The 25,152-nt window shown below is 40.7% G+C and overlaps 1 protein-coding gene across 3 annotated transcripts in view; it reads left to right on the forward strand.

Annotated features, from left to right (window-relative positions):
- Positions 1-25,152, forward strand: part of srp72 (signal recognition particle 72) — a 137,918-nt gene that overhangs the window by 104,503 nt on the left and 8,263 nt on the right. For all 3 annotated transcript variants that reach the window (XM_069926132.1, XM_069926131.1, XM_069926133.1), the window contains 3 exons: positions 910-1,047; positions 23,378-23,415; positions 24,281-24,440. In XM_069926132.1, coding sequence (XP_069782233.1) covers positions 910-1,047; positions 23,378-23,415; positions 24,281-24,440 — 336 coding nt within the window. The remainder of the gene's footprint in view (positions 1-909; positions 1,048-23,377; positions 23,416-24,280; positions 24,441-25,152) is intronic.

Genomic DNA, 25,152 nt, shown 5'->3' on the forward strand with positions numbered 1-25,152 from the left:
GTAGGGAGTTTTTGTGGAAAGACAGGCAGATAGGACAAAATTACAGCCAGTGGGATGAGTTGCAATGCAAAAAGGACAGAGTTAAAAATAATGGCTAAAGGCTTTATAAGGCACTGGTGAGACCTCTTGTTAGCAGTTTAGGGCTCCTCATTTAAGAAAGGATGTGCTGATGGTAGAGAGGGTTCAGAGGCGATTCACATGGATGATTCCAGGAATGAAAGGGTTATCATATGAGGAACATATGACTGCTCTTGCCTTTACCTGTTGGAATTTGTGCAATGAGCAAGGATCACATTGAAAGATTTTGAATGTTGAAAGGCATGGATGTACAAAAGTTGTTTCCCATAGTGGGAGAGTCCAGGAGAAGGGCATTAACGAAACAGGGGAATTTCTTTAGCCAGAGGATGATGAATCTGTGAAATTTGTTGCTACAGGCGGTTGTGGCAGTCATGTCATTAGGTGTATTTAAGGCTACGATTGGTAGGTTATTGATTAGCCAGGGCATCAAAGCTTATGGGAGAAGGCGGACAGTGGGGCTGAGTGTGGAAATGGATTAGCTCATGACTGAATGGCAGGGCAGACTTGATGGGCTGAATAGCCTATTTCTGTTCCTATGTCTTATGGTCTGATAACAAGGAATAGGGTGAGCAGATGATCTTTTCATTTGTAGCCAAATTATGTTCCATCATAGCGATTAAATATCTTGCTAGGTTAAGCAGTCAGAGTTATCCAGCTTAGAAACAGGCTAATCATCATCACATCCACATTGATCACTATTGCTTGCATAATATAAGTACCCTTTCATCTCTTGCCTATTTATGAACATGCTGATGGATTGAGAAATGTTTGTTTTTAAAAAAAAAATAGGATTAATGATAATGCTGAAATTCCCTAACTACTTGCGTCCAGACTTAGCAAACACCTACCTTCACTTGAAGCTATGTCTTTCAAAATAGATGTTGATGCCTTAGAGAATTCACATGGTGCCACGTACATAAGGAAGAAGACTGGAAAAGTGGCAAGTGAAAACCAACAGAAAGAACATGGGTATGTGAGAAAATATTAAACTCAATTTAAAAAAACGTAGATCAGTGGTTCTCTACCTTTTTCTTTCCATTCATATACCACTTTAAGTAATCCCTATGCCATTGGTTCTCTCTGATTAGTAAGGGATTGCTATGGTATGTGAGTGGGAAGGGAAGGTTGAGAATCACTGCTCTAGACCCAATTGTTGCTGAGATATTTTGCTTGTAAAAAATTGTCATCGGCTCATTTCCTTTGGAGTTCTGAAACCACGCATGTAACGAGTTAATTAGATACGATTAAAACAGTGGTTTTCAAACTTTTTCTTCCACCCTCATACCATCTAAAAGAAATCCTTTACTAATCACAGAGCACCTATGGCATAGGGAATACTTAAAGTGATATGAGAGTGGAAAGAAAAAAGTTGAGAACTACTAATATAGAATACAGTTTGAAATCCTAGTTTTGTTCTCACTTGAATTGATAGACAAAGAATTCATTGAAGAATTCAATCAAATTGGTGAGATAAAATGTGTCCTCAACTGCAGTACGTCGGCTATGTCTGATCGGTCTATGCCTTTTCAAGTGATCATTCATCCTCTTCCCTCAGAACATTTTCCAATATCTTTCCAATTGCTGGTCTCTAGTTACCAGGCTTTCCCTGTTGCCTCTCTTGTAAAGAAGGACTATGCTTTGTACTCCAGTCATGTGGTACCTCAATTGAGACCAGCAAAGATTTCAAAATCTCAACCAGATTGCCAGCAAGCTCTTCCTTTATAACCATATAACCACTTACAGCATAGAACAGGCCAGTTCGGCCTTACTAGTCCATGCCATAACAAATCCCCACCCACCTAGTCCCACTGACCAGCATCTGGTCCATACCCCTCCAGTCCTCTCCTCTCCATGTAACGATCCAGTCTTTCCTTAAATGTAACCAATGATCCCGCCTCGACCACGTCTGCCGGAAGCTCATTCCACATCCCCACCACCCTCTGCGTAAAGAAATTTCCCCTCATGTTCCCCTTATAATTCTCCCCCTTCAACCTTAAACCATGTCCTCTAGTTTGAATCTCCCCCTTTCTTAATTGAAAAAGCCTATCCACATTTACTCTGTCTGTCCCTTTTAAAATCTTAAACACCTCTATCAAGTCCCCTCTCAATCTTCTATGCTCCAGAGAAAAAAGCCCCAGTCTGCACAACCTTTCCCTGTAACTCAGACCCTGAAATCCTGTCAACATTCTCGTGAACCTTCTCTGCACTCTCTCTATTTTGTTTATATCTTTCCTATAATTTGGTGACCAAAACTGTACACAGTACTCCAAATTTGGCCTCACCAATGCCTTGTACAATTTCATCATAACCTCCCTACTCTTGAATTCAATACTCCAATTTATGAAGGCCAACATTCCAAATGCCTTCTTCACCACACCATCTACCTGAGTATCAGCCTTGAGGGTACTATTTACCATCACTCCTAAATCCCTTTGTTGCTCTGCACATCTCAATAGCCTACCATTTAATGCATATGACCTATTTAGATTTGCCTTTCCAAAATGTATTAAATTCCATCAGCCAATTCTCAGCCCACACCTCCAGCCTTCCTAAATCACCTTTTAATGTACAGTAATCTTCCTCACTGTCCACAACACCACCAATCTTTGTATCATCCGCAAACTTGCTTACCCAACTCTCCACCCCTACTTCCAGATCGTTAATATATATATATAACAAACAATAGTGGACCCAGGACCGATCTCTGAGGAACTCCACTAGTCACTGGCCTCCAATTGGACAAACAATTTTCTACCACTACTCTCTGATACCTCCCATCCAACCATTGCTGAATCCATTTCACTACCTCCTTATTTATACCTAATGCCTTCACCTTTTTTCCGAACCTCTTGTGGGGAACTTTGTCAAATGCTTTACTAAAGTCTAAATAGATAACATCCACAGCTTTCCCTTCATCAACCTTTTTTGAAACCCCCTCAAAAAACTCAATCAGGTTTGTCAAGCAAGATCTACCCCTGACAAAACCATGCTGATTACTCCCTATCAATCCTTGTACCTCCAAATATTTGTAAATAGCATCCCTCAGAACACGTTCCATCAACTTCCCCATCACAGACGTCAGACTCACGGGCCTATAATTCCCAGGTTTACATTTGGACCCTTTCTTAAACAGTGGAACCACATGCGGAACCCTCCAATCCTTTGCCTCCCACAACAGCCTGGAATAAATCTCACCTGCCCCTGGGGATTTATCCACCTTTAAGTTAACTAAGCCATTCAATATCTCTTATTTTGGAAGGGATCAATACCCATACTTGGTGTATATTATTGATTCCCACAATTGTAACAGAAACATCAAGGAAGGAGGTTCCAGAAAGCTACAAAAATAAGGTTGTTGTGATGGGCAATTTTAACATTCTGAACATTGATTGGCACCACCATCTTAGAGTGAAGTGTTTGGATCAAGTAGAGTTTGTTAGGTGAACAATGAACCATAGGCACTGCCTTACTTTGACTTTTTCTTGCAGGGTATATTTATTTATTTTCCGAGGTGTTTATAATGTTTGCACTATGATGCTGCCACAAAACAACGAACTTCATGACGTTCATGAAAATAAATTCTGATTCGAAGATAAGCCATCTAGAGAAGAAGCTTTTTATTTCAATATATTTTATTTATCATTTTTCAAACTCAAATAGTGTCAGCAATTCATAATTAAAAAAACACGCTACAATCTCCAATTATATACAAGCTTTACCGTTGAGTCCAATTTCCCCCTCCCATTCGAAGACAAAGTTAAATAGACAATCACCTCAGAGAAAGAAAAAGCAGCAATAAATTAGCCCTTGTCCCTTATTCCTGTAACATTTATCAGTGTCCCTTTATCTTCCTGATAAGTTAAGGACAGAATGCAAAACAAAACAATTACACTTAGAGTTATTATGAAAAATTATAAACAAACCCAAAGAAAAAAAAGTAATCGTAGGATTCCTCAGAACTTCACCACTGGTCTCCAGATTTTTAAATTGTCTTGTCTCATCCTAATTAAGATGGAACCTACCCCGCTCCCCCCCCCCCCCCCAACCCTGGGGGAGAGTAGATAGGGGTGGACAGAGCGACGAAGCACAAATGTTACTTAAATTATAAGTAATTTTCTCCAGGGGAACACACTGCATTTTTGCATTCCAATGTGCAATGACTAGATGAGAGTCCGCCTTTGAGGTAACCACTATGCACTTCCTGGCCACTGCCAATGTGATCAACACCAGTTGGATTTGTAATTTGGACAGCTTCATCATTAGACTTGTGTCCATGATGTTTCCCAACAGGAACAGCTCTGGGCCCTGTGGAAAATCTTTACCAATAATTTTCTCTAGAACTTGGCCTAGCTCTATCCAAAAGGGCCTCACCTTGGAGCATGACCACATCTCTGTGCCACATCTAAAACATTGATCTGAAATTTCTGGCTTGGCCTTGTTCAATTTTTGCAGCATATAATATGACTGGTGTAGAAATTATACTGCACCAGCCTATATCGAGTATTAATAATTGAGGTCATGCAGTCACAACACAGGTATGACCAGTACCGTTCGTCAATCATTACACCTAAGTCTGACCCCCACCTTTGCCTTGATGTATGAAGACCTGGCTTCGGGCTTTCTGCTTGGAGTAAGAAATACATTGCCGAAATAAACTTACATGTGTTCCCCTTTCAAATCAGAGCTTCTGTGCCACTGCCCATCAGTAGGACCACAGCTGGACCTAATTTGTCCTTTAAGAAAGACCTTAACTGAAGATAGCAAAAGAATGTCCTGTTTGACAAATCATTTATTTTTAGTTCAAATTACATGAACTGTCCCTGCTTATAACAGTCCTCGATACACCTGATCCCTTTCTGGCACCAGGTGTCCAAGATCTTGTTATCTATTAACAATGATATTAAGCCGTTCTGAGTCAGCAGTGTTTTTGGAGATAACTCCACTTTTAGTCCAATGCATTGATTAATTTTAATTCACAAATAAAGTGCATGTTTTAATAGGTGCGGGTGGGGTCTTTGTCACCAGATAACAATTTAGAGTCCTATTTATAAATAAATTCTCCTGCTCTCGACTCCTCTATCGTGCAGGCCAATTTGTGTCCAGAATGGTGTACCTCCTCCCTCAAGGAGTGAGATGATATATCTCGATTGAACTGTCCAATAATATTTCTTAAAGTCTGGTAATCTCAGTCCGTCCAGATTGTAATCCCAGGTTAATTTCTGCATGGAGACCTTGGCTACCTTCTTATTCAAAATTAATCTACTTACCTGTGAATTAATATTCTGAAAGAATTTCTGGGGTAGTGATGTGGGCAAAGTCTGGAAGAGGTACTGAAGCCTCAGCAACACATACATTTTAACACAATTGACCCTGGCCACCACATGATGGGCATGACCGTCCATCTGTTTAGGTCCTCCTTACTTTTTTTTGAGCAAGGGGATATAATTTAGTTTATATAAATTTTTCAGATTATTGTCCGCCCAGACTACCAGCTATTTGATCTCTTTTTGTCACTGTTTTCTTTAAATTGACTATAGTCCCCTTTTGTAAATGTCATAATTTTACTCTTGTCCCAATTAATCTTGTACCCAGTGACTTTCCGTAATCCTCCAGAGTCGAGTGGAGTGAACTTGCTGGGTCTGTCAGATATATCAGCAGCAAATAAGTTGATTTTGTGTTCTTCCCAACCCACTTTGAACCCCTTGATGTCTGGATCCTGTCGTATGGTTTCACCAACAGTTCTATAGCCAAAATGAATAGAGCTTGAGGTAATGGACACCCCTGTCTACTGGATTTTGATAGTAGGAAGGCTGGAGATATTTGTCCATTGGTCACAACTTTAGCCTTGAGTGTGTGGTACCGCGCCCTGATCCAATTTATAAAAATTGGCCCCAGTCCAAATTTCTCCAGTATCTTAAACAGGAAGTCCCACTCTCGCTTATCAAATGCCTTCTCAGCACCTGGGACCACGGCTGCACTTGAGTCATCCCTTAACTCTGCCACATGTGTAATGCTCAGCAGTCTGCTTATATTATCCACAACCTGTCCCTTTTGCACAAAGCCCGCTTGGACTACATTTGTTAGCTTTGGGAAATGCTTCGCCAATCTATTTGCCAGGGCCTTAGCAAATATCTTATAGTTCGTATTCAGCATTGAAATAGGTCGATAAGAGGATGGTTTCATTGAGTCCCTATTTTTTTTAGGAATCAGTAATAATTGCTGTTGAAAGAGATTCTGGCAGTGTATGGGTTTCAATCACCTGATCACCACCTCCATAAAGATGGGGATCAGGAGATCTTTGAATTTCCTATAAAACTTGGGGAAACCTATCCTCCTCTGGAGACCTGCCAGCTAAGACCCAATGCTTTTTCTATTTCTTCTTCTGTGAAGGGAACCTTTTTCTTTCCACTCACATACCACTTTAAGTAATCCCTATGCCATTGGTGCTCTGTGGATCACTTAAGGTGGTACGTGAGTGGGAAGGGAAGGTTAAGAATCACTGCTCTAGACCCAATTGTTACGGAAATATTTTGCTTGAGAAAAATTGTCATTGGCCCATTTCCTTTGAAGTTATGAATTTGTGCACATAACGAGTCAATTAGGTATAATTAAAAGAGTGGTTTTCAAACTTTTTCTTCCCACCCACATCCCACCTTAAGCAATCCCTTACTAATGACAGAGCACCTATGGCCTAGGCATTACTTAAAGTAGTATGTGAGTGGAAAGAAAAAGGTTGAGAACCACTGATTCAATTGCTCCTGATCTTCCTGACCTAAATTTGTCAATTCCAATTTTGACAGGAATTCATCTATTTTCTCAGGCTTTCCCAGTGACTGTGATTTGTCCAGTTTTTCATAAAATTGTCTGAAGGCTTCATTTATCTCCTTGAAATTCTATCATCCCCTATCTGTACTACATTAATGATTCTTGAGGCCTGCTCTTCCCTCAGCTGCCAGGAGAAGACTTTCTGGGCTCGTTCCCCCAGCTTGTAATATTTCTGCCTTGATCTTAATTTGGCCTGAATATGTTTGGAGTGTATTATATTTAAGTTTTTGTTTGTCAAAGCCTGATATTTTTCTTCTGAGCCCAAGGTTTGAAACTCTTTTTCAGAGTCAGCAATCTCCTGCTCCAATTCCTCTATTTCCCTTAAATAGTCTCTTTTAATTGCTTTTGTATATCCAATTATTTGACCTTTCAAGTTTGCTTTCAGAATGTTCCAAAGAAGGAATTTGTCTGCAGTCAAGTTACAATTGGCCTCACCGAACACGTCTATATGTGTTCTAATAAAACTACAAAACTACAGCTTCTTCAACAGCAATGGATTAAGGTGCCATCTGTACGTCGCGTCCTGTTTATCTGGCATTGCAATTGTCAATGTCATGAGGGAATGGCCTGACAAAAGTCTCGCCATGTACTTGGTTTCCATGGTCCTACCTTCTATTTGGGCTGATGCCAAAAATAAATCTATCTTGGTGTAGGAATCATGCTGTCTTGAATAGAAGGAATAGTTCCTCTCCCTTGGATGCTGCCACCCACATGCATTTATTAAATTTAGTCTCTCATCAAGGTCAGGGTAGATTTAGCCGCCTGACCTTACTTAAACTTTTTGATGACTTGTCCAAGAGCGGGTCCAGACAGAAACTAAAATTCCCCCCAACCAGGATGTTTCCTCTTCCCCCTGCCAATTTCAAGAAGGTATTTGTTTAAACTTTTCATCATCCAAATTAGGGGCATAAATGTTCAGTAGGGTCCAGGACTGAGTATATCTGACAGTGTACCATCACAAATCTACCTGCTATGTCTGTGACCACATTCTCCACCCTCACTGGAACATTTGTCTGTATCAAAATCCCCTCCACCCCCGCCTTAGAATTGAAGGAGGATGCTTTTACCTGGCCCAGCCATCCTCTCTTCAGTTTTTGGTGTTCACGATCTATTAAATGTTTTTTCCTGAAGGAAAGCTATATCCACTCCAAATTTTCTTGTGTGCCAAGACTCTTTTCCTCTTCACTATTCCATTTAATCTGTTCAAATTAAAACTGAGATATTTTATGCAGTTAGTCATTGCCCCAGTGATCCCTCCCGTGATTGTCCCGCCCTTGAACCCCCATCACCCCCCCATCCGATTTCCATCCAATCTTTTATCCTTGACTGTTCGGACAAGCCTGCTGGTTCCACAATGAATCCTGAAAAAGAGAAAAAAGTTGAAGACAACACACAGTACTTATTCGCCCTGTGTACTTTGCACCTCTCCCTTCCATTTATCTCCTCTCAGATCCCTTCCCATTTCTCATTTCCAGTACGTTTACGTAAAACTGGTATGTGCACATATATATATCAAAACACTTTCCATTTTGCAACAGTTATTTTCAGTAAAATATATTTGTCCCCATTTTTATTTTTTCCCCTTGAGTGCTGGCAGTTCTTTCACAAAATGCTGTGACTTTTCAAGTTCTGCAAAGAACTTCCTCTCTCCTCTGGCAATACCACTTTCAGAGTAGCTGGGTACAGAAGGACACTAGGCTTTTGACTGGTTCAAATTATTTTCTGTGCTTTTAAAGCACTACACTAATATTGAGGTAGAAAATACTTTATACCCCTCTAGCTCCATTGATCCTCCCTCTTTCTCGCACCGACCACCGCCGCCCCCCAAATTTTCTATCTATCCTGGAGATGCAACAGCTTCACCAGGACAGTGCGGGGCTTTCTGCCCAGGGCCTATTTTCGGAAGGGGTGACCAATGTGGTCCTTACACCTCTACCATCTCTCGCACTTTGGGATCCAATACTGGAAAAAAAGCCCACAGGGTCCTTCCCCTCAATGCCCTCCATCAGCCCCACTATTTTTATATTATTTCTCTGACTGTAGTTTTCCAAGGAATCCAACTTTCCACAGACGTGTTCCCTTTCCCTCACCATCGCATCCAGTTCATTTTCCACCCTGCTTATTCTATCCTCAATTGTACCCATTCTGTCTTCTACCTCTGCCATTTTCCATGTTAGGCCCGAGAGCACACTTTGCATTTTGTCCAATTTTCTGGCCATGTCCTTGGTTCTCCTCTCCACTGCTTGAACAGTCTATCATCCATAAATCCCATGGCCTCCAACACATCACGAAAAGAGGGTTACTAGCCCTCCTTCTTTGCCTTGCCATGAAGTCCTTCCTAGGCTTCCTGGCCTCATGTCGATTCTCTTCTCGTCCATTTTAGCTGCTGCTGCCTCTGTTGCCATCCCTGTTATAGCCGCTCTCATCACTTCTCATCGTGCCGCCCGACTCAACACTGGATTGCCTCAAGCCCACTGTACCTATATTTAACACATTCCCCACGCTTCCTAGCCACTCAGTCCTGCTGCCATGGCTCCTACCGGCTGCAATGCGTTCGTCATGTTCAGTGTGAGAGCGCTTGTTCCCCTTCTCACACTCCGGGCTGGTTTGGAGTAGTGTCTCTTCCACTCCCCAGATTGGCCTTACCTTGGCCTCGATCTTCCTGTGGGGTGGGCTGCACCTTAGCTCCCACGTTGTCCACTGCAGCGGGCCTTGTGACAGCACCACCATTTTCTCTGCCCTGAGTCAGGGCCGTCTCTTCGACTGTTTTATTTTTATTCATCATCTTCCTACTGCTGTCTTCCAACACCACTGATGAGTATTTTGATTGTTATTTTAATGTATTTCTTGGGTTTGTGGATCTGGGAGCTCCTGGGTTTCACGTCCTCTCACTCTCTTCACTTCACATGATTGAGAGAGGCTTTTCTTGACCTGGTATTTGGAAATGAACCAGGTCAGGCATTAGATCGCTCAGTGGGCAAACATTTGTGATATGTGATTGTTCATTTTTTTTAAAAACAATAATAAGATTTACCCAAGGCTACTGTGGGAAGCGATGGAGGTGATTGTTGAGCCACTGGCAATAATCTTTGCATCGTCACTAGGGACAGAGGAGGATTGGAGTTTGCAAATGTTGTTCCATTGTTCAAGAAAGGGAGTAGAGATTTTGGATGATTATGTGGTAAATTGGATCAGCAAGTATTCAGATGATACAAAGACTGGATGTGTAGCGGACAGCAAGGATGGCTTTCAAAGCTTGCAGAGGGATCTGGACCAGCTGGAAAAATGGACTGCAAAATGGCAGATGGAATTTTTTTTTTTTTTTTTTTTTTTTAACACCATAAATCACAATAGCCATGATATACACTTTTTCTTTTCCACACATTTACAGTGACTTTTTCTCCCTCCCCCCTCCCTCCTCCCAAGCCACCCCCCCACCCCCCCCCTCTCATCCATTTTAGGTATACAATCTAGGTTGCATTAATTCAGTTAGACAATGTTGTCATTCAACAAAAATACACCAGAAATTCTACTGAGTCCATTCTTTTCTTTTCTTCTCCTTCCATCAATTTAGGTAATGTTTGTTCCCGGTAGGTTTTCGCTACTGTATTTAATGTAAGGCTCCCATACTTGTTCGAATATTTCAATATTATTTCTTAAACTATATGTTATTTTTTCTAATGGAATACATTTATTCATTTCTATATACCATTGTTGTATTTTCAAATTATCTTCCAATTTCCAGGTTGACATAATACATTTTTTTGCTACGGCTAGGGCTATCTTGACAAATCTTTTTTGTGCATCTTCCAAGTCAATTCCAAATTCTTTATTTTTTATGTTACTTAGGAGAAAGATCTCTGGATTCTTTGGTATATTGTTTTCTGTTATTTTATTTAATATCTGATTGAGATCATCCCAAAATTTTTCTACTCTCTCACATGTCCAGATTGCATGAATTGTTGTTCCCCTTTCTTTTTTACATCGAAAACATCTATCAGATACTGTTGGGTCCCATTTATTTAACTTTTGCGGTGTAATGTATAGTCTGTGTAACCAATTATATTGTATCATACGCAGCCTCGTATTTATTGTATTTCTCATCGTTCCAGAGCATAACTTCTCCCATGTTTCCTTTTTTATCTTTATATTTAAATCTTGTTCCCATTTTTGTTTAGTTTTACCATTTGTTTCCTCATTTTCCTTTTCTTGCAGTTTAATATACATATTTTTTATAAATCTTTTGATTAACATTGTATCTGTAATCACATATTCAAGGTTACTTCCCTCTGGTAAACTCAAGTTGCTTCCTAATTTATCTTTCAAGTAGGATCTCAGTTGGTAATATGCCAGCGCTGTATCTCCAGTTATATTGTACTGATCTCTCATTTGTTCAAAGGATAAGAATCTACTTCCTGAAAAACAATTTTCTATTCTTTTAATCCCTTTTTTTTCCCATTTTCTAAAGGCAAGGTTGTCTATTGTAAAAGGGAGTAGCTTATTTTGCGTCAATATTAGTTTTGGTATTTGGTAATTTATTTTATTTCTTTCTACATGAATCTTCTTCCATATATTGAGGAGATGGTGTAATACTGGAGAAGTTCTATGTTGTACCAATTTTTCGTCCCATTTATATAATATGTGTTCAGGTATCTTTTCCCCTATTTTATCTAATTCTAGTCTCGTCCAGTCTGGTTTTTCCCTTGTTTGATAAAAATCTGATAGGTACCTTAATTGTGCGGCTCTATAATAATTTTTGAAGTTTGGCAATTGTAAGCCTCCTTGTTTATACCATTCTGTTAATTTATCTAGTGCTATCCTCGGTTTCCCCCCTCTCCATAAAAATCTCCTTATTATTTTCTTTAACTCTTTGAAGAATTTTTCTGTCAGTTGTATTGGCAATGCCTGAAATAAGTATAGTATCCTTGGAAAAATGTTCATTTTAATACAGTTTATCCTTCCTATCAGTGTTAGTGGTAGCTCTTTCCAATGCTCTAAATCGTCCTGTAATTTTTTCATTAGTGGATTGTAATTGAGTTTATATAATTGGCCTAGATTTTTGTTTATTTGCACACCTAGGTATCTTATTGCCTGCGTTTGCCATCTGAATGGGGATTCCTCCTTAAATTTTGAGAAATCCGCGTTATTCATAGGCATTGCTTCACTTTTATTTACGTTTATCTTGTATCCCGACACTTCTCCATATTCCTTCAATTTCTTATATAGTTCTTTTATTGATAGTTCTGGTTCTGTTAAGTACACTATCACATCATCCGCAAACAGACTGATTTTATATTCCCTGTCTTTTATTTTTATTCCTATTATATTATTATCTCTTCTTATCGATTCTGCTAGTGGTTCTATAGCTAGCGCAAACAATAATGGTGATAGTGGGCATCCCTGCCGCGTTGACCTGCTTAAGTTAAATTGCTTTGATACATGTCCATTTACTGTCACTTTCGCTAACGGTCCCTTATATAATGCTTTAATCCAATTAATATACTTCTCCGGTAAACTGAATTTTTGCAATACTTTGAACAAGTAATTCCATTCTACTCTGTCGAAGGCCTTCTCTGCGTCTAAAGCAACTGCTACTGCCAGTGCTTTATTTCCTTCTACTGCATGAATTAAGTTAATAAATTTACAAATATTGTCTGTTGTGCGTCTTTTTTTGATAAATCCAGTTTGGTCTAAATTTACCATTTTCGGTACCTGTTCTGCTAATCTGTTCGCTAATAGTTTAGCTATTATCTTATAATCTGTGTTTAGCAGAGATATTGGTCTATATGACGCTGGTGAGAGTGGATCTTTCCCTTGTTTTAGTATCACTGTAATTATTGCTGTTTTACATGAATCTGGTAAGTTTTGTGTCTCATCAATCTGGTTGATTACATCCAGGAGGGGCGGTATTATTAGGTCTTTAAATGTTTTGTAGAATTCTATTGGGAGTCCATCCTCTCCTGGTGTCTTATTATTTGGTAAATTTTTTATTATCTCTTGTATTTCTACTGTTCCAAATGGTTCTGTTAATTTATTTTGTTCCTCTATTTGTAGTTTTGGTAGTTCAATTTTAGTCAAAAATTCATCTATTTTCCCTTCTTTCCCTTCGTTTTCGGTTCGGTATAATTGTTCATAGAATTCTCTGAAGTTTTCCTTAATTTCTTTTGGATTATATGTAATTTGTTTGTCTTTTTTCCTTGTTGCCAATACCATTTTCTTAGTTTGCTCTGTCTTAAGCTGCCATGCTAGGATTTTGTGTGTTTTTTCCCCTAGTTCATAATATTTCTGTTTTGTCTTCATTATATTCTTCTCCACCTTATATGTTTGTAATGTTTCATATTTTATTTTTTTATCCTCCAATTCTCTTCTTTTGGTTGTATCTTCCTTTATTGCTAATTTTTTTTCTATGTTTATTATTTCCCTTTCCAACTGCTCTGTTTCCTGATTATAGTCCTTCTTCATCTTGGTTGCATAACTTATTATTTGCCCTCTAATGAATGCTTTCATTGCGTCCCATAGTATAAACTTATCTTCCACTGACTCCGTATTTACTTCAAAGTACATTTTTAATTGTTTTTCAATAAATTCTCTAAAATCCTGTCTTTTAAGTAGCATGGGGTTTAATCTCCATCTATACATTCTTGGAGGGATGTCCTCTAGCTCTATTGCCAATAACAGGGGTGAGTGGTCCGATAATAGTCTAGCTTTATATTCCGTTTTCCTAACTCTCCCTTGAATGTGGGCTGATAACAGGAATAGGTCTATCCTTGAGTATGTTTTATGTCTAGTCGAGTAGTATGAGTATTCCTTTTCTTTTGGGTTTTGTTTCCTCCATATGTCCACAAGTTTCATTTCTTGCATTGATTTAATTATAAATTTGGTTACTTTGTTCTTCCTGTTAATTTTTTTCCCCGTTTTATCCATATTTGGATCCAAATTCAGATTGAAATCCCCTCCTATTAGTATGTTCCCTTGCGTATTAGCTACCTTCAAAAAGATATCTTGCATAAACTTTTGATCTTCTTCGTTAGGTGAATATATATTAAGTAGATTCCAAAGCTCTGAATATATCTGACATTTTATCATAACATATCTCCCTGCTGGATCTATTATTTCCTCTTCTATTTTAAATGGCACATTTTTGCTAATTAATATAGCCACTCCTCTTGCTTTTGAATTATACGATGCTGCTGTTACATGTCCTACCCAATCTCTCTTTAATTTCTTGTGCTCCAATTCAGTTAAGTGTGTTTCTTGGACAAATGCTATATCTATTTTTTCCTTTTTCAGTAAATTTAGTAGTTTCTTCCTTTTAATTTGGTTATGTATTCCATTAATATTTAGAGTCATATAGTTCAGCGTAGCCATTTTATATTTTGTTTATCTTCTCTTTCCGTTTTTCCATCATTACCTTTCCTCCTTTTCCATTTCTGTTTTCTTATTTTCAACTCTTTACCAGACAACATTCCTACAACATCCAACATTTTCCTTATTCTCCTATTTCTATCTTCTTTATCCCCAGTCTCCCCTTCCCCTCCTGAGTTGCCCTTTATCCCTTGTCGGACAACCACATCTCCCCTCTCCATTTGGATTTGCGAATCCACTCGCAAGCGTCAACTGATTTTGCAGTGACCGCTCTTTTCCCCCACCCAGCCCCCCCCAGAAAAGATTTCGCTTTTTATATGTCACAAAGGTCACTCTTTTAATTCCCTCCTTATTCTCTCTATTCCATTACCTTCCCTTATTAATTCTTGTCTATACTCTCTATGTTTTCCTCTAATTACAGATACTTTCACATATGCCCATTGTCTCTATTCACTCTTATACCTCTTTACCCGCATACATATCAATCGTGGTCATTTTTACCCTCCTTACCCGTCTTCATCCCTCAGTCTATTTTTGTCTTTACCCACATACATATCAATCGTGATAATTTTTGCTCTCATTACCCGTCTTCATCCCTCAGTCTATTTTTGTAATTGTTCTGCAAATTTTCGTGCTTCTTCTGGATCCGAGAATAGTCTGTTTTGTTGTCCTGGAATAAATATTTTCAATACCGCAGGATGCTTCAGTGTAAATTTATATCCTTTCTTCCATAAAATCGCTTTTGCTGCATTGAACTCTTTTCTCTTCTTTAGGAGTTCAAAGCTTATATCTGGATAAATGAAGATTTTTTGCCCTTTATACTCCAGTGGTTTGTTGCCCTCTCTTACTTTTTCCATTGTCTTCTCCAGTACCTTTTCTCTTGTAGTATATCTTAGGAATTTTACTACAATAGATCTTGGTTTTTGTTGTGGTTGTGGTTTAGGGGCCAATGCTCTATGTGCCCTTTCTATTTCCATTTCTTGCTGTAGTTCTGGACATCCTAGGGCCTTAGGGATCCATTCTTTTATAAACTCCCTCATATTCTTGCCTTCTACATCTTCCTTAAGGCCCACTATCTTTATGTTATTTCTTCTGTTATAATTTTCCATTATATCTATTTTTTGGGCTAGTAATTCTTGTGTCTCTTTAGTTTTTTTATTAGATTCCTCCAATTTCTTTTTTAAGTCTTCTACCTCCATTTCTGCTGCTATTGCCCGTTCTTCCATCTTGTCCATTTTTTTCCCCATTTCTGTTAAGGTCATATCCATTTTATTTATTTTCTTTTCTGTGTTGTTTATTCTTCTTCTTAAATCATTGAATTCCTGTGTTTGCCATTCTTTAAATGACTCCATGTATCCTCTAACAAGAGCAAGTATATCCTTTACCTTGCCTTTCCCTTTATCTATTTCACTGTATTCTTCCTCTTCTTCTTCCTCTAGGTTGACCATCTGTTGTTTCTTTGCTGCCCTTTCCTCCTCTTCTTTCTTGTTTCCATTGTCTTCTGTGGTCTCTTCTTGCTGCAGGTGTTCTGCAGCTGTCGTTGCCGGCTGTGGAGATCGACTCCCCAGCTGGTCCCCCCTCCCGTCGGTGTGTTTTTTTTCATGCGCATCGCGCATGCGCGAGGAGTCGCGCATGCGCGGTTGCGCACTTTTACTCGGCTCTGTGAGCCATTGTTGTAGTTCTCTTTCTACCGACCTGAGGTAGTGGGGCCCTCTCTCCACAGCGGGCCTCTTCGGACAGGTAAGGCCTTCACCTTTTTCCTCCGTTGTCTTCTCTTCCTCTCTTCTTTCCGTTGATTTTGATTTTTCTCCTTTTGTCTCCATCTTCTTTCCACCTTTATACTCACTTTTCTTTAACTTGTATTTCTGTGCCTTTGTATTTTCTCTTGTTTTTCCCGACTTTTCTGGAGAGGGCTGGAGTTCACCGTCCGGCCACTACTCCATCACGTGACTCCTCGCAGATGGAATTTAATGCAGACGAATATGAGGTGTTACATTTTGGAAGGACAAATAAAGGTAGGACATCGACCTTACTGTCATAACATTGGAATCAGAAATCTTGGCAAACCAGCCCAGAACATTACAAGCAAAACTCTCTCCGCATTCAAGAAAATTGACATGCAAAGTTGTCTTTGGAGAATAGCAGCAATCATTAAGAATCTACACCACCCAGGACATGTTCTGTTGTTACTGCTGCCTTCAGGAAAGAGTTATGGATGCCACAAGACTCATATCTCCCGATTCAGGAACAGTCGCTACCCCTCCACCATTGGACTCCTAAACAACAGGGTCTCATTTAAGGATTCTGACTTTGCTATTTATTACTGAATATTTATTTCTTCAGTATTGGATCGTCATTTTGTTTAAATTTATTTCTTATTCTTCATTTCTCTTTTTTTGTATACATCTTTTTCTTGAGTACATTTTATGCTATTGATAAGTAGAAATTCTGCATGGCCCCACAAGAAAAAGATTTTCAGGCTTGTATTTTATAAATGACTTGAACGAGAAGTGGCAAGGTGGATTATTAAGTTTACAGTTGACATGAAGGTAGAAGGTGTAGTGGATGGTGTAGAAGCATGCAGTAGGTTATAAATGGATGTAGAGAGGATGCAGAGTTCTGCAGAGGAGTGAAAGATGGATTTCAATCTGGATAACTGAAGTGATGCACATTGTAAAATTGAATTTAAAGATGGAGCATATGGTTAATGGGGTAATTCTGAACAATATGGAGGAACAAAGGGATCTTGTGGTCCAAATCTATAGACCTCTCAAGGTTGCTGCACATGTTAATAAAGAGGTTAAGGAGGTATGTGATATATTGGCCTTCATTGGTCAGAGCATTGAGTTCATGAGCCTCTTAGTAATGATTCAGCTTTAGAGCATTTTTGATATACCACATTTGGATTCAGTTCTGATTGTCTCATTATAGGAAAGATATGGAAACTTCCAAGAGGGTGCAGAAGAGTTTTACTAGGATGCTGCCTTGATTGGGAACATGTCTTGTGAAGGAAGCTTGAGTGATTTGGGGCTTTTCTCTTTAGAGCGATAGAGAATGAGAGGTGACTTAATAGAGGTGAAATTATTATAGAAGGCATCAAGTGGACAGTAAGCACATTTTCCCAAGGTAACAATGGCTAATGCAAGGGGACATTCGTTTAAGGTGAATGGAGGAGAGTTTTGGGATGATGTCAGAGTTAGTTTTTTTGCAGAGTAGTGGGTGTCTGAAAGAATTGCCAGGAGTGGTGGTAGAGGTTGATACAAAAGTCTTTTCAATAAAAGGAGCAAATAAAAGGAGTAGAAAAGGAGGGAGCGGCCAGCGAGGAGCGGCGCATTGAGTGAGTGGCCCAGTGAAGGAGTGGGGACTTTGGTTCGAGGGACTTCGGTGAGCAGGGGCTAAGAAGGAGCTTATTAGTAAAGGGCATCGAGTCCATGCTGCTGAAGATCCAGCTGCGCTGGCTGGGTCACGTCTCCAGAATGGAGGACCATCGCCTTCCCAAGATCGTGTTATATGGCGAGCTCTCCACTGGCCACCGTGACAGAGGTGCACCAAAGAAAAGGTACAAGGACTGCCTAAAGAAATCTCTTGGTGCCTGCCACATTGACCACCGCCAGTGGGCTGATATCGCCTCAAACCGTGCATCTTGGCGCCTCACAGTTTGGCGGGCAGCAACCTCCTTTGAAGAAGACCGCAGAGCCCACCTCACTGACAAAAGGCAAAGGAGGAAAAACCCAACCCCAACCAACCAATTTTCCCCTGCAGCCGCTGCAACCGTGTCTGCCTGTCCCGCATCGGACTTGTCAGCCACAAATGAGCCTGCAGCTGACGTGGACTTTTACCCCCTCCATAAATCTTCGTCCGCGAAGCCAAGCCAAAGAAAATTATAGTAAGAAAGGAGGAAATGGAGTCAGTTGGGGTAGTTAAGTGCTCCAATTGTGGGATGTGGGAAGTCAGAGACTGCACCTGCAAAAGGTGCATCCAATTGCATATAATGAGTGACCGTGTTAGGGAGCTTGAGCTGCAATTGGATGAACTGAGGATCATAAGGGAAGCAGAGGCAGTGATAGAGAGGAGTTACAAGGAGACAGTCACCCCTAGAAGGCAGGAGTCAGGGAATTGGGTGACTGTGAGGAAAGGAGGGAGAGCGCCAGTGCAGAGTACCCCTGTGGAAGTGCCCCTCAGCAACATGTATTCGGCTTTGGATACTGTTGAGGGGAACAGCCTATCAGGGACGAGTCGCGGGGGTCAGGTATCTGGCACGGGGGCTGCCCCTGAGGTTCAGAAGGGAAAGAAGGATAAGAATAGGATTCTTGTAGTTGGGGACTCATTAGTCAGAGGGACAGATAGGAGGTTTGTGGGAAGAGATAGGGGATCCAGGTTGGTATGTTGCCTCCCTGGTGCCAGGGTCAGGGATATCTCTGATCGAGTACATAGCATTCTGCAAGGGGAAGGAGAACGGCCAGAAGTCGTGGTCCATGTGGGGACCAATGACTTAGTTAGAAGTGGGGATGAGGTCCTGAAACAAGATTATGTAGAATTAGGTAGGAAGTTAAAAAACAGGACCTCCAAGGTAGTAATCTCTGGATTGCTGCCCGTGCCACGAGCTAGTGAGGGTAGAAATAGGAGGATGTGGAGGATGAATGCGTGGCTAAAGAGATGGTGCAGGAGGCAAGGGATAAGATTTCTGGATCATTGGGATCTCTCCTGGGGAAGGTCGGACCTGTACAAGAGGGATGGACTCCACTTGAACTGGAGGGGGACCAATGTGCTGGCAAGTAGATTTGCTAGAACTGTGGGGGAAGGTTTAAACTAGTTTGGCAGGGGGGTGGGGAACAGAGGGTGAGAGCAGTGTCCAGGGAGTATGGCCACCTAGCTAGGAATAAAAAAGATAAGAAAGGTAGGATGGAGATTAGAGTAGAAGGTAAAAAAGAGAATATATGTGAGGGTCATTCTCTGAGATGCATATATTTTAATGCAAGAAGCATAGTGAACAAGGTAGATGAGCTGAGAGCATGGATAGATACTTGGGGTCACGATATTGTGGCAATTAGTGAGACCTGGCTACAGGAGGGGCAGGACTGGCAACTTAATGTTCCGGGATACATTTGTTTTAGATGTGATAGATCAGGGGGTAAAAAAGGAGGAGGAGTTGCTCTGCTTGTTAGGGAGGACATTACTGCCGTGAGGTGGCAGGATGGTATGGATGGATCGACCAGTGAGGCTGTATGGGTGGAATTGAGGGGTGGAGGAGGCAAGAGGGTGCTAATAGGGGTGTATTACAGACCACCAAATGGGCCAAGGGAATTAGAGGAACAAATTTGTAGGGAGATAACGTATATGTGTGAAAATCATAGGGTAGTGATCATGGGAGATTTTAACTTCCCACACATTGATTGGGATACCCATACTGTTAGACGGCTGGATGGGCTGGAGTTCGTTAAATGTGTTCAGGATTGTTTTCTAAATCAGTTAGTAGAAGAACCGACTCAGGATGGTGTAATACTGGATCTCCTGTTAGGGAACGAGCTAGGTCAGGTAGCGGACATTAATGTTGGAGAACCAATTGGGTCTAGTGATCATAATTCTGTTAGTTTTAGGGTAGTTTTAAGGAAGAGCAAGGAGAGGCCTAAAGTTGAGGTTCTGGATTGGAAAAGAGCAAATTTCGAAGGAATAAGAAGGGATTTGGGGAGTATTGAGTGGGACAGGATATTTTCAGGTAAGGATGTTAATGAAAAATGGAGGATATTCAAAAAATAAATTTTGAGGGTACAGAGTAGTTATGTCCCAGTCTGGATCAAAGGAAAGGCTGGAAGTCATAGGGAGGCTTGGTTTTTGAGGAATATTGGAAATTTGGTTAGGAGAAAAAGGGAGATGTACAAGAGGTATAAAGAGCAGGGAGCTGAGAAGTTGAAGGAGGACTACAAGGAGTGTAGAAGAAATCTTAAGAAAGAAATTAGAAAGGCTAAAAAAAGGCATGAAGAGGCTTTGGCTGACAGAGTAAAAATAAATCCAAAGGGTTTCTATAAGTACATTAAAAGTAAAAGATTAGTGAGAGATAAAATTGGACCCTTTGTAGATAGCGAGGGTAGGCTGAGTGAGAAGTCTGAGGAAATGGGGGAAATTTTAAATGATTTCTTTGCCTCGGTATTCACTAGGGAAAAAAATGTTGAACCAGTTGAAGTAAAGAAAAATAGTGGGGAGGTCATGAAGCATATAAGGATAACCGAGGAGGTAGTGATGGCTGTGTTAAAAAAGATAAAAGTGGATAAATCTCCCGGACCGGACAAAATATTCCCTAGGACACTCAGGGAGGCTAGTGGACAATTAGTGGGGCCATTAACAGAGATATTTAAGATGTCACTGGCCACGGGGGTGGTACCAAAGGATTGGAGGGTGGCACATGTGGTTCCTCTGTTTAAGAAAGGGTCCAAATGCAAACCTGGGAATTATAGGCCTGTAAGACTGACGTCGGTGGTGCGCAAGTTAATAGAAAGTGTTCTGAGGGATGCTATTTACAAATTTTTGGAGGTACAGGGATTGATAGGGAGTAATCAGCATGGTTTTGTCAGGGGTAGATCATGCTTGACAAACCTGATTGAGTTCTTCGAGGGGGTTACAAAAAAGGTTGGTGAAGGGAAAGCTGTGGATGTTGTCTATTTAGACTTTAGTAAAGCTTTTGACAAAGTTCCCCACAGGAGGTTAGGAAAAAAAGTTGGAGGCATTAGGTATAAATAAGGAGGTAGTGAAATGGATTCAGCAGTGGTTGGATGGGAGATATCAGAGAGTAGTGGTAGAAAATTGTTTGTCCAATTGGAGGCCGGTGACTAGTGGAGTTCCTCAGGGTTCGGTCCTGGGTCCACTATTATTTGTTATATATATTAACGATCTGGATGTAGGGGTGGAGAATTGGATAAGCAAGTTTGCGGATGATACAAAGATTGGTGGTGTTGTGGACAGTGAGGTAGATTACTGTAGATTAAAAGGTGATTTAGGAAGGCTGGAGGTGTGGGCTGAGAAATGGCTGATGGAATTTAATACAGATAAATGTGAGGTGCTACATTTTGGAAAGGCAAATTTAAATAGGTCATATACATTGAATGGAAGACAATTGAGGAGTGCAGAGCAACAAAGGGATTTAGGAGTTATGGTAAATAGTACCCTCAAGGCTGATACTCAGGTAGATGGTGTGGTGAAGAAGGCATTTGGAATGTTGGCCTTCATAAATCGGAGTATTGAATTCAAGAGTAGGGAGGTTATGATGAAATTGTACAAGGCATTGGTGAGGCCAAATTTGGAGTACTGTGTACAGTTTTGGTCACCAAATTATAGGAAAGATATAAACAAAATAGAGAGAGTGCAGAGAAGGTTCACGAGAATGTTGACAGGATTTCAGGGTCTGAGTTACAGGGAAAGGTTGTGCAGACTGGGGCTTTTTTCTCTGGAGCATAGAAGATTGAGAGGGGACTTGATAGAGGTGTTTAAGATTTTAAAAAGGACAGACAGAGTAAATGTGGATAGGCTTTTTCAATTAAGAAAGGGGGAGGTTCAAACTAGAGGACATGGTTTAAGATTGAAGGGGGAAAATTATAAGGGGAACATGAGGGGAAATTTCTTTACGCAGAGGGTGGTGGGGATGTGGAATGAGCTTCCGGCAGACGTGGTCGAGGCGGGATCATTGGTTACATTTAAGGAAAGACTGGATCGTTACATGGATAGGAGGGTACTAGAGGGGTATGGACCGGGTGCTGGTCAGTGGGACTAGTAGGGTGGGGATTTGCTACGGCATGGACTAGTAGGGCCGAACTGGCCTGTTCTGCGCTGTAATGTGGTTATATGGTTAATAGGCACATGATGTAATAAAAATTGAGGGTTATGAACTGTGAGAGAGGGAAGGATTAGATTATTTGTGGAGTAGGTTTTTATAGATTGACGTAACATCGTAGTTCTAAGGACCCACACGGTGTTGTACTGTTTGATGTTCTTTTGGATTTAATATGAATTTTCATGGTTACCTGCAGTCAAATATCAATTAATTTTAATGGCGAGAACGGTCTATTGAATTGAACAGCTCTGCTTCCTTTAACTTCTCAAAGGACAATTGCTTTGTGATGAACTCACTGAATTCCTTAAGCATTGTATGAAATACCCTCTGATCATTGAGTTGTAAATTTAAATTTAAAATTTAAATTTAGACATACAATACAGTAACAGGCCATTTTAGCCCACGAGTCCATGCCATACACTTTACACCCAATTAACCTACACCCCCTGTATGTTTTGAAAGGTGTGAGGAAACCAGAATAACTGGGGAAAACCCATGGGGAGAACAAACAAAGTCCTTACAGACAGCGTGGGATTTGAACCCTGGTCCCAATCGTTGGCACTGTAAAGGCGTTGCACTATCAGCTACGCCAACCTTGCCACCCAACCCGTGTGGTTGACTTTATATTTGAGTGACTGATTTGACAACTGCTAGGTGTAAGGAACAAATTTGATCTGCACCATCTCTGAAAACCTGGCTCTGCAAATTCCACATAAATACCATGTATACGTGTGTAATAGTCAATATTGTGTAAAAGTCAACCCCCTATTTTTGGCCCAAAAATCTGGTATTTTCCAGATCTCGCATGTAAAAGTTGACTCCCCCCCCCCCCTCCAATATTTGGACCCAGCTGCCCCCCTCAGGAGATACCCTGCCTCTGCCACCCGCCTATACAAGCTCTTGACGCCCCGACCGTGGACCCTTGCCTTGGCCACCCGCCCATCAGAGCATCTTACTCTCAAACCACAGACCTTCACTTCACTCGTCTCCCATCCGAGCTCTCAACGTCTCAATCGCGGACCCTCGCTTTGGCTGCCTGCCAATTTGAGCTCCCAAAGCTCTAAACATAGACTTAACAGCTGGTCCTGGCCACCCGCCCATGCATCCGCGCTCCCAAAGCCTCAGTTGACGCCTGGACAAAAGTAGTATGTGTGGAATAGTTGACCCTCTAAATTTTAACATAAAATTTGTCCATAAAAATCAACTATTACTCGCATCTATACTGTAGTTTATTTTTTCTGCTTTGGTATCATTGGACCTTATGGTACTTTTTTTTATATTTTACAGACAAGGTGATACAAAGAAAAAGAAGAAGAAAAAGAGAGGTTTTAAAAGATTTTTTTCAGTCATATTTCGTCAGTGTATTTATTTTGTGATAGATTTTAGAGTTTATTTAATGTTATTTTATTGCTTGATACCCAAACTTAATTTCACTTGATCCTTAAGCAGCATGATCAATAACTTTGTGGAAGTATTAAATAGGAGTATTTTTCAAATGCACCTCCACCTTCCACCCAGCAAGACAATTTATGTCCTCTCACCTACTTAGACATGCAGCTGAGGTGAGAGAAACTCACCCACACCACATGTTTCTGTTTTATTACTGGCCCACCCCCTCCAAACTTCAGAAAGTGGAAACACAATGAGCTCTGTGGAGGCGTGAACTCAAGTGGCTGGATTGCCACTGTGCAAACCAGTTACCAAGTGAGTGCCATATTCATTTCCATATTTAATAATGAGGGCTTAAGATTGTACAATAAGTAGAGTTACTGCCTCGCAGTTCCAGAGGTATTGGTTCAATCCTGACATCCAGTGCTATCTGTGTGATAGTCACACATTCTCCCTCGAACCACATGGTGAAACACTGGGTTCTCAGGTTTCCTCTCATATCCCAGTGCTGTGCTGTTTTGGGAAATGGGTTAGACTTGATGAGTGATAAAGGGGAGGTGTGGGGGGTGGAATTTAATCAGTGGGATTTCTCTCAAAGCAAGATTGGAATTGCAGGGTGGAATTACCTCATATGTCATAACAAATAATGAGAAGTTTATTTATCAGAGCTTTTCAAAAGGATAACAATTTACCTTTTCATGAGAAAGTAGCTAATTTAGATAATCTTGATCTTATTGATTTAGTTAAACCATTGAATGTAAGTTAAGACCATCATGTGCAATTATTTCACTCTTCATATAGGAAAACTACCCAAAAATTATGATCCAAAAGTGCCTCCAGATCCAGAGCGATGGATTCCCATGCGAGAACGCTCATATTATCGTGGGAGAAAGAAGGGGAAGAAGAAAGAACCCATTGGGAAAGGAACTCAAGGTGCAACGTCATCTGGAGCAAGTGAACTGTGAGTCTTTGTTGCGTGTGTCTGTTCTTGCAATGTACCAGTGATCAATACTACAAGTTACCATGGTTAACATAGTGATTAGCACAACGGTATGACAGCGTCAGCAACCTGGGTTCAAATCCAGTGGTGTCTAAAGAATTTATACATTCTTCCCATGTCTGCATGGGTTGTTCCGGTGCTCTGGTGTCAGGTGGGATGCCCTCTTTTGTGACCAAGATCCAGGCTCTTGGATGGTAAAAGACAGTTGACATTTTGGGCCTGAGCCCTCCATCAGGAATGTCAAAAATCATGCAAGTGTCTGAATAAAAAGGTGTGTTGGGGGGGTGGGGGAGGGGGGAAGAGGGCCAGAGTTGGAAAATCTATTTGCAGAATGGGTACGTGAACAGGCTACCAAGTAATAGGTAATAATAGATGGATACAGGTTAAAGAAATAAAGAAAAGGTTCAGAAGGATAGCTCTCTGATTGGAGAAAAGGAATGGGTGGGGAAATAGAGGAAGGGGGACAGAGGAGATGGCTAAATGATATTGAAGGTAGATATTGATGATATCTGGATGGCGTCTGCTGACACAGAATGTTGCAATTTGGCAGTACGAGGCCATGGACAGGCATGTCGGTGTGGCATTGGGGTGTGGAATTAAAGTGGTTGGCCTCTGGGAGGTCCTTAATTTGCAACAGACAGAGCAAAGGTGCTCAACGAAATGATCTCCTGGT

Source organism: Narcine bancroftii, chromosome 3, assembly GCF_036971445.1.
Source record: "Narcine bancroftii isolate sNarBan1 chromosome 3, sNarBan1.hap1, whole genome shotgun sequence".
NCBI classification, from domain to species: domain Eukaryota; kingdom Metazoa; phylum Chordata; class Chondrichthyes; order Torpediniformes; family Narcinidae; genus Narcine; species Narcine bancroftii.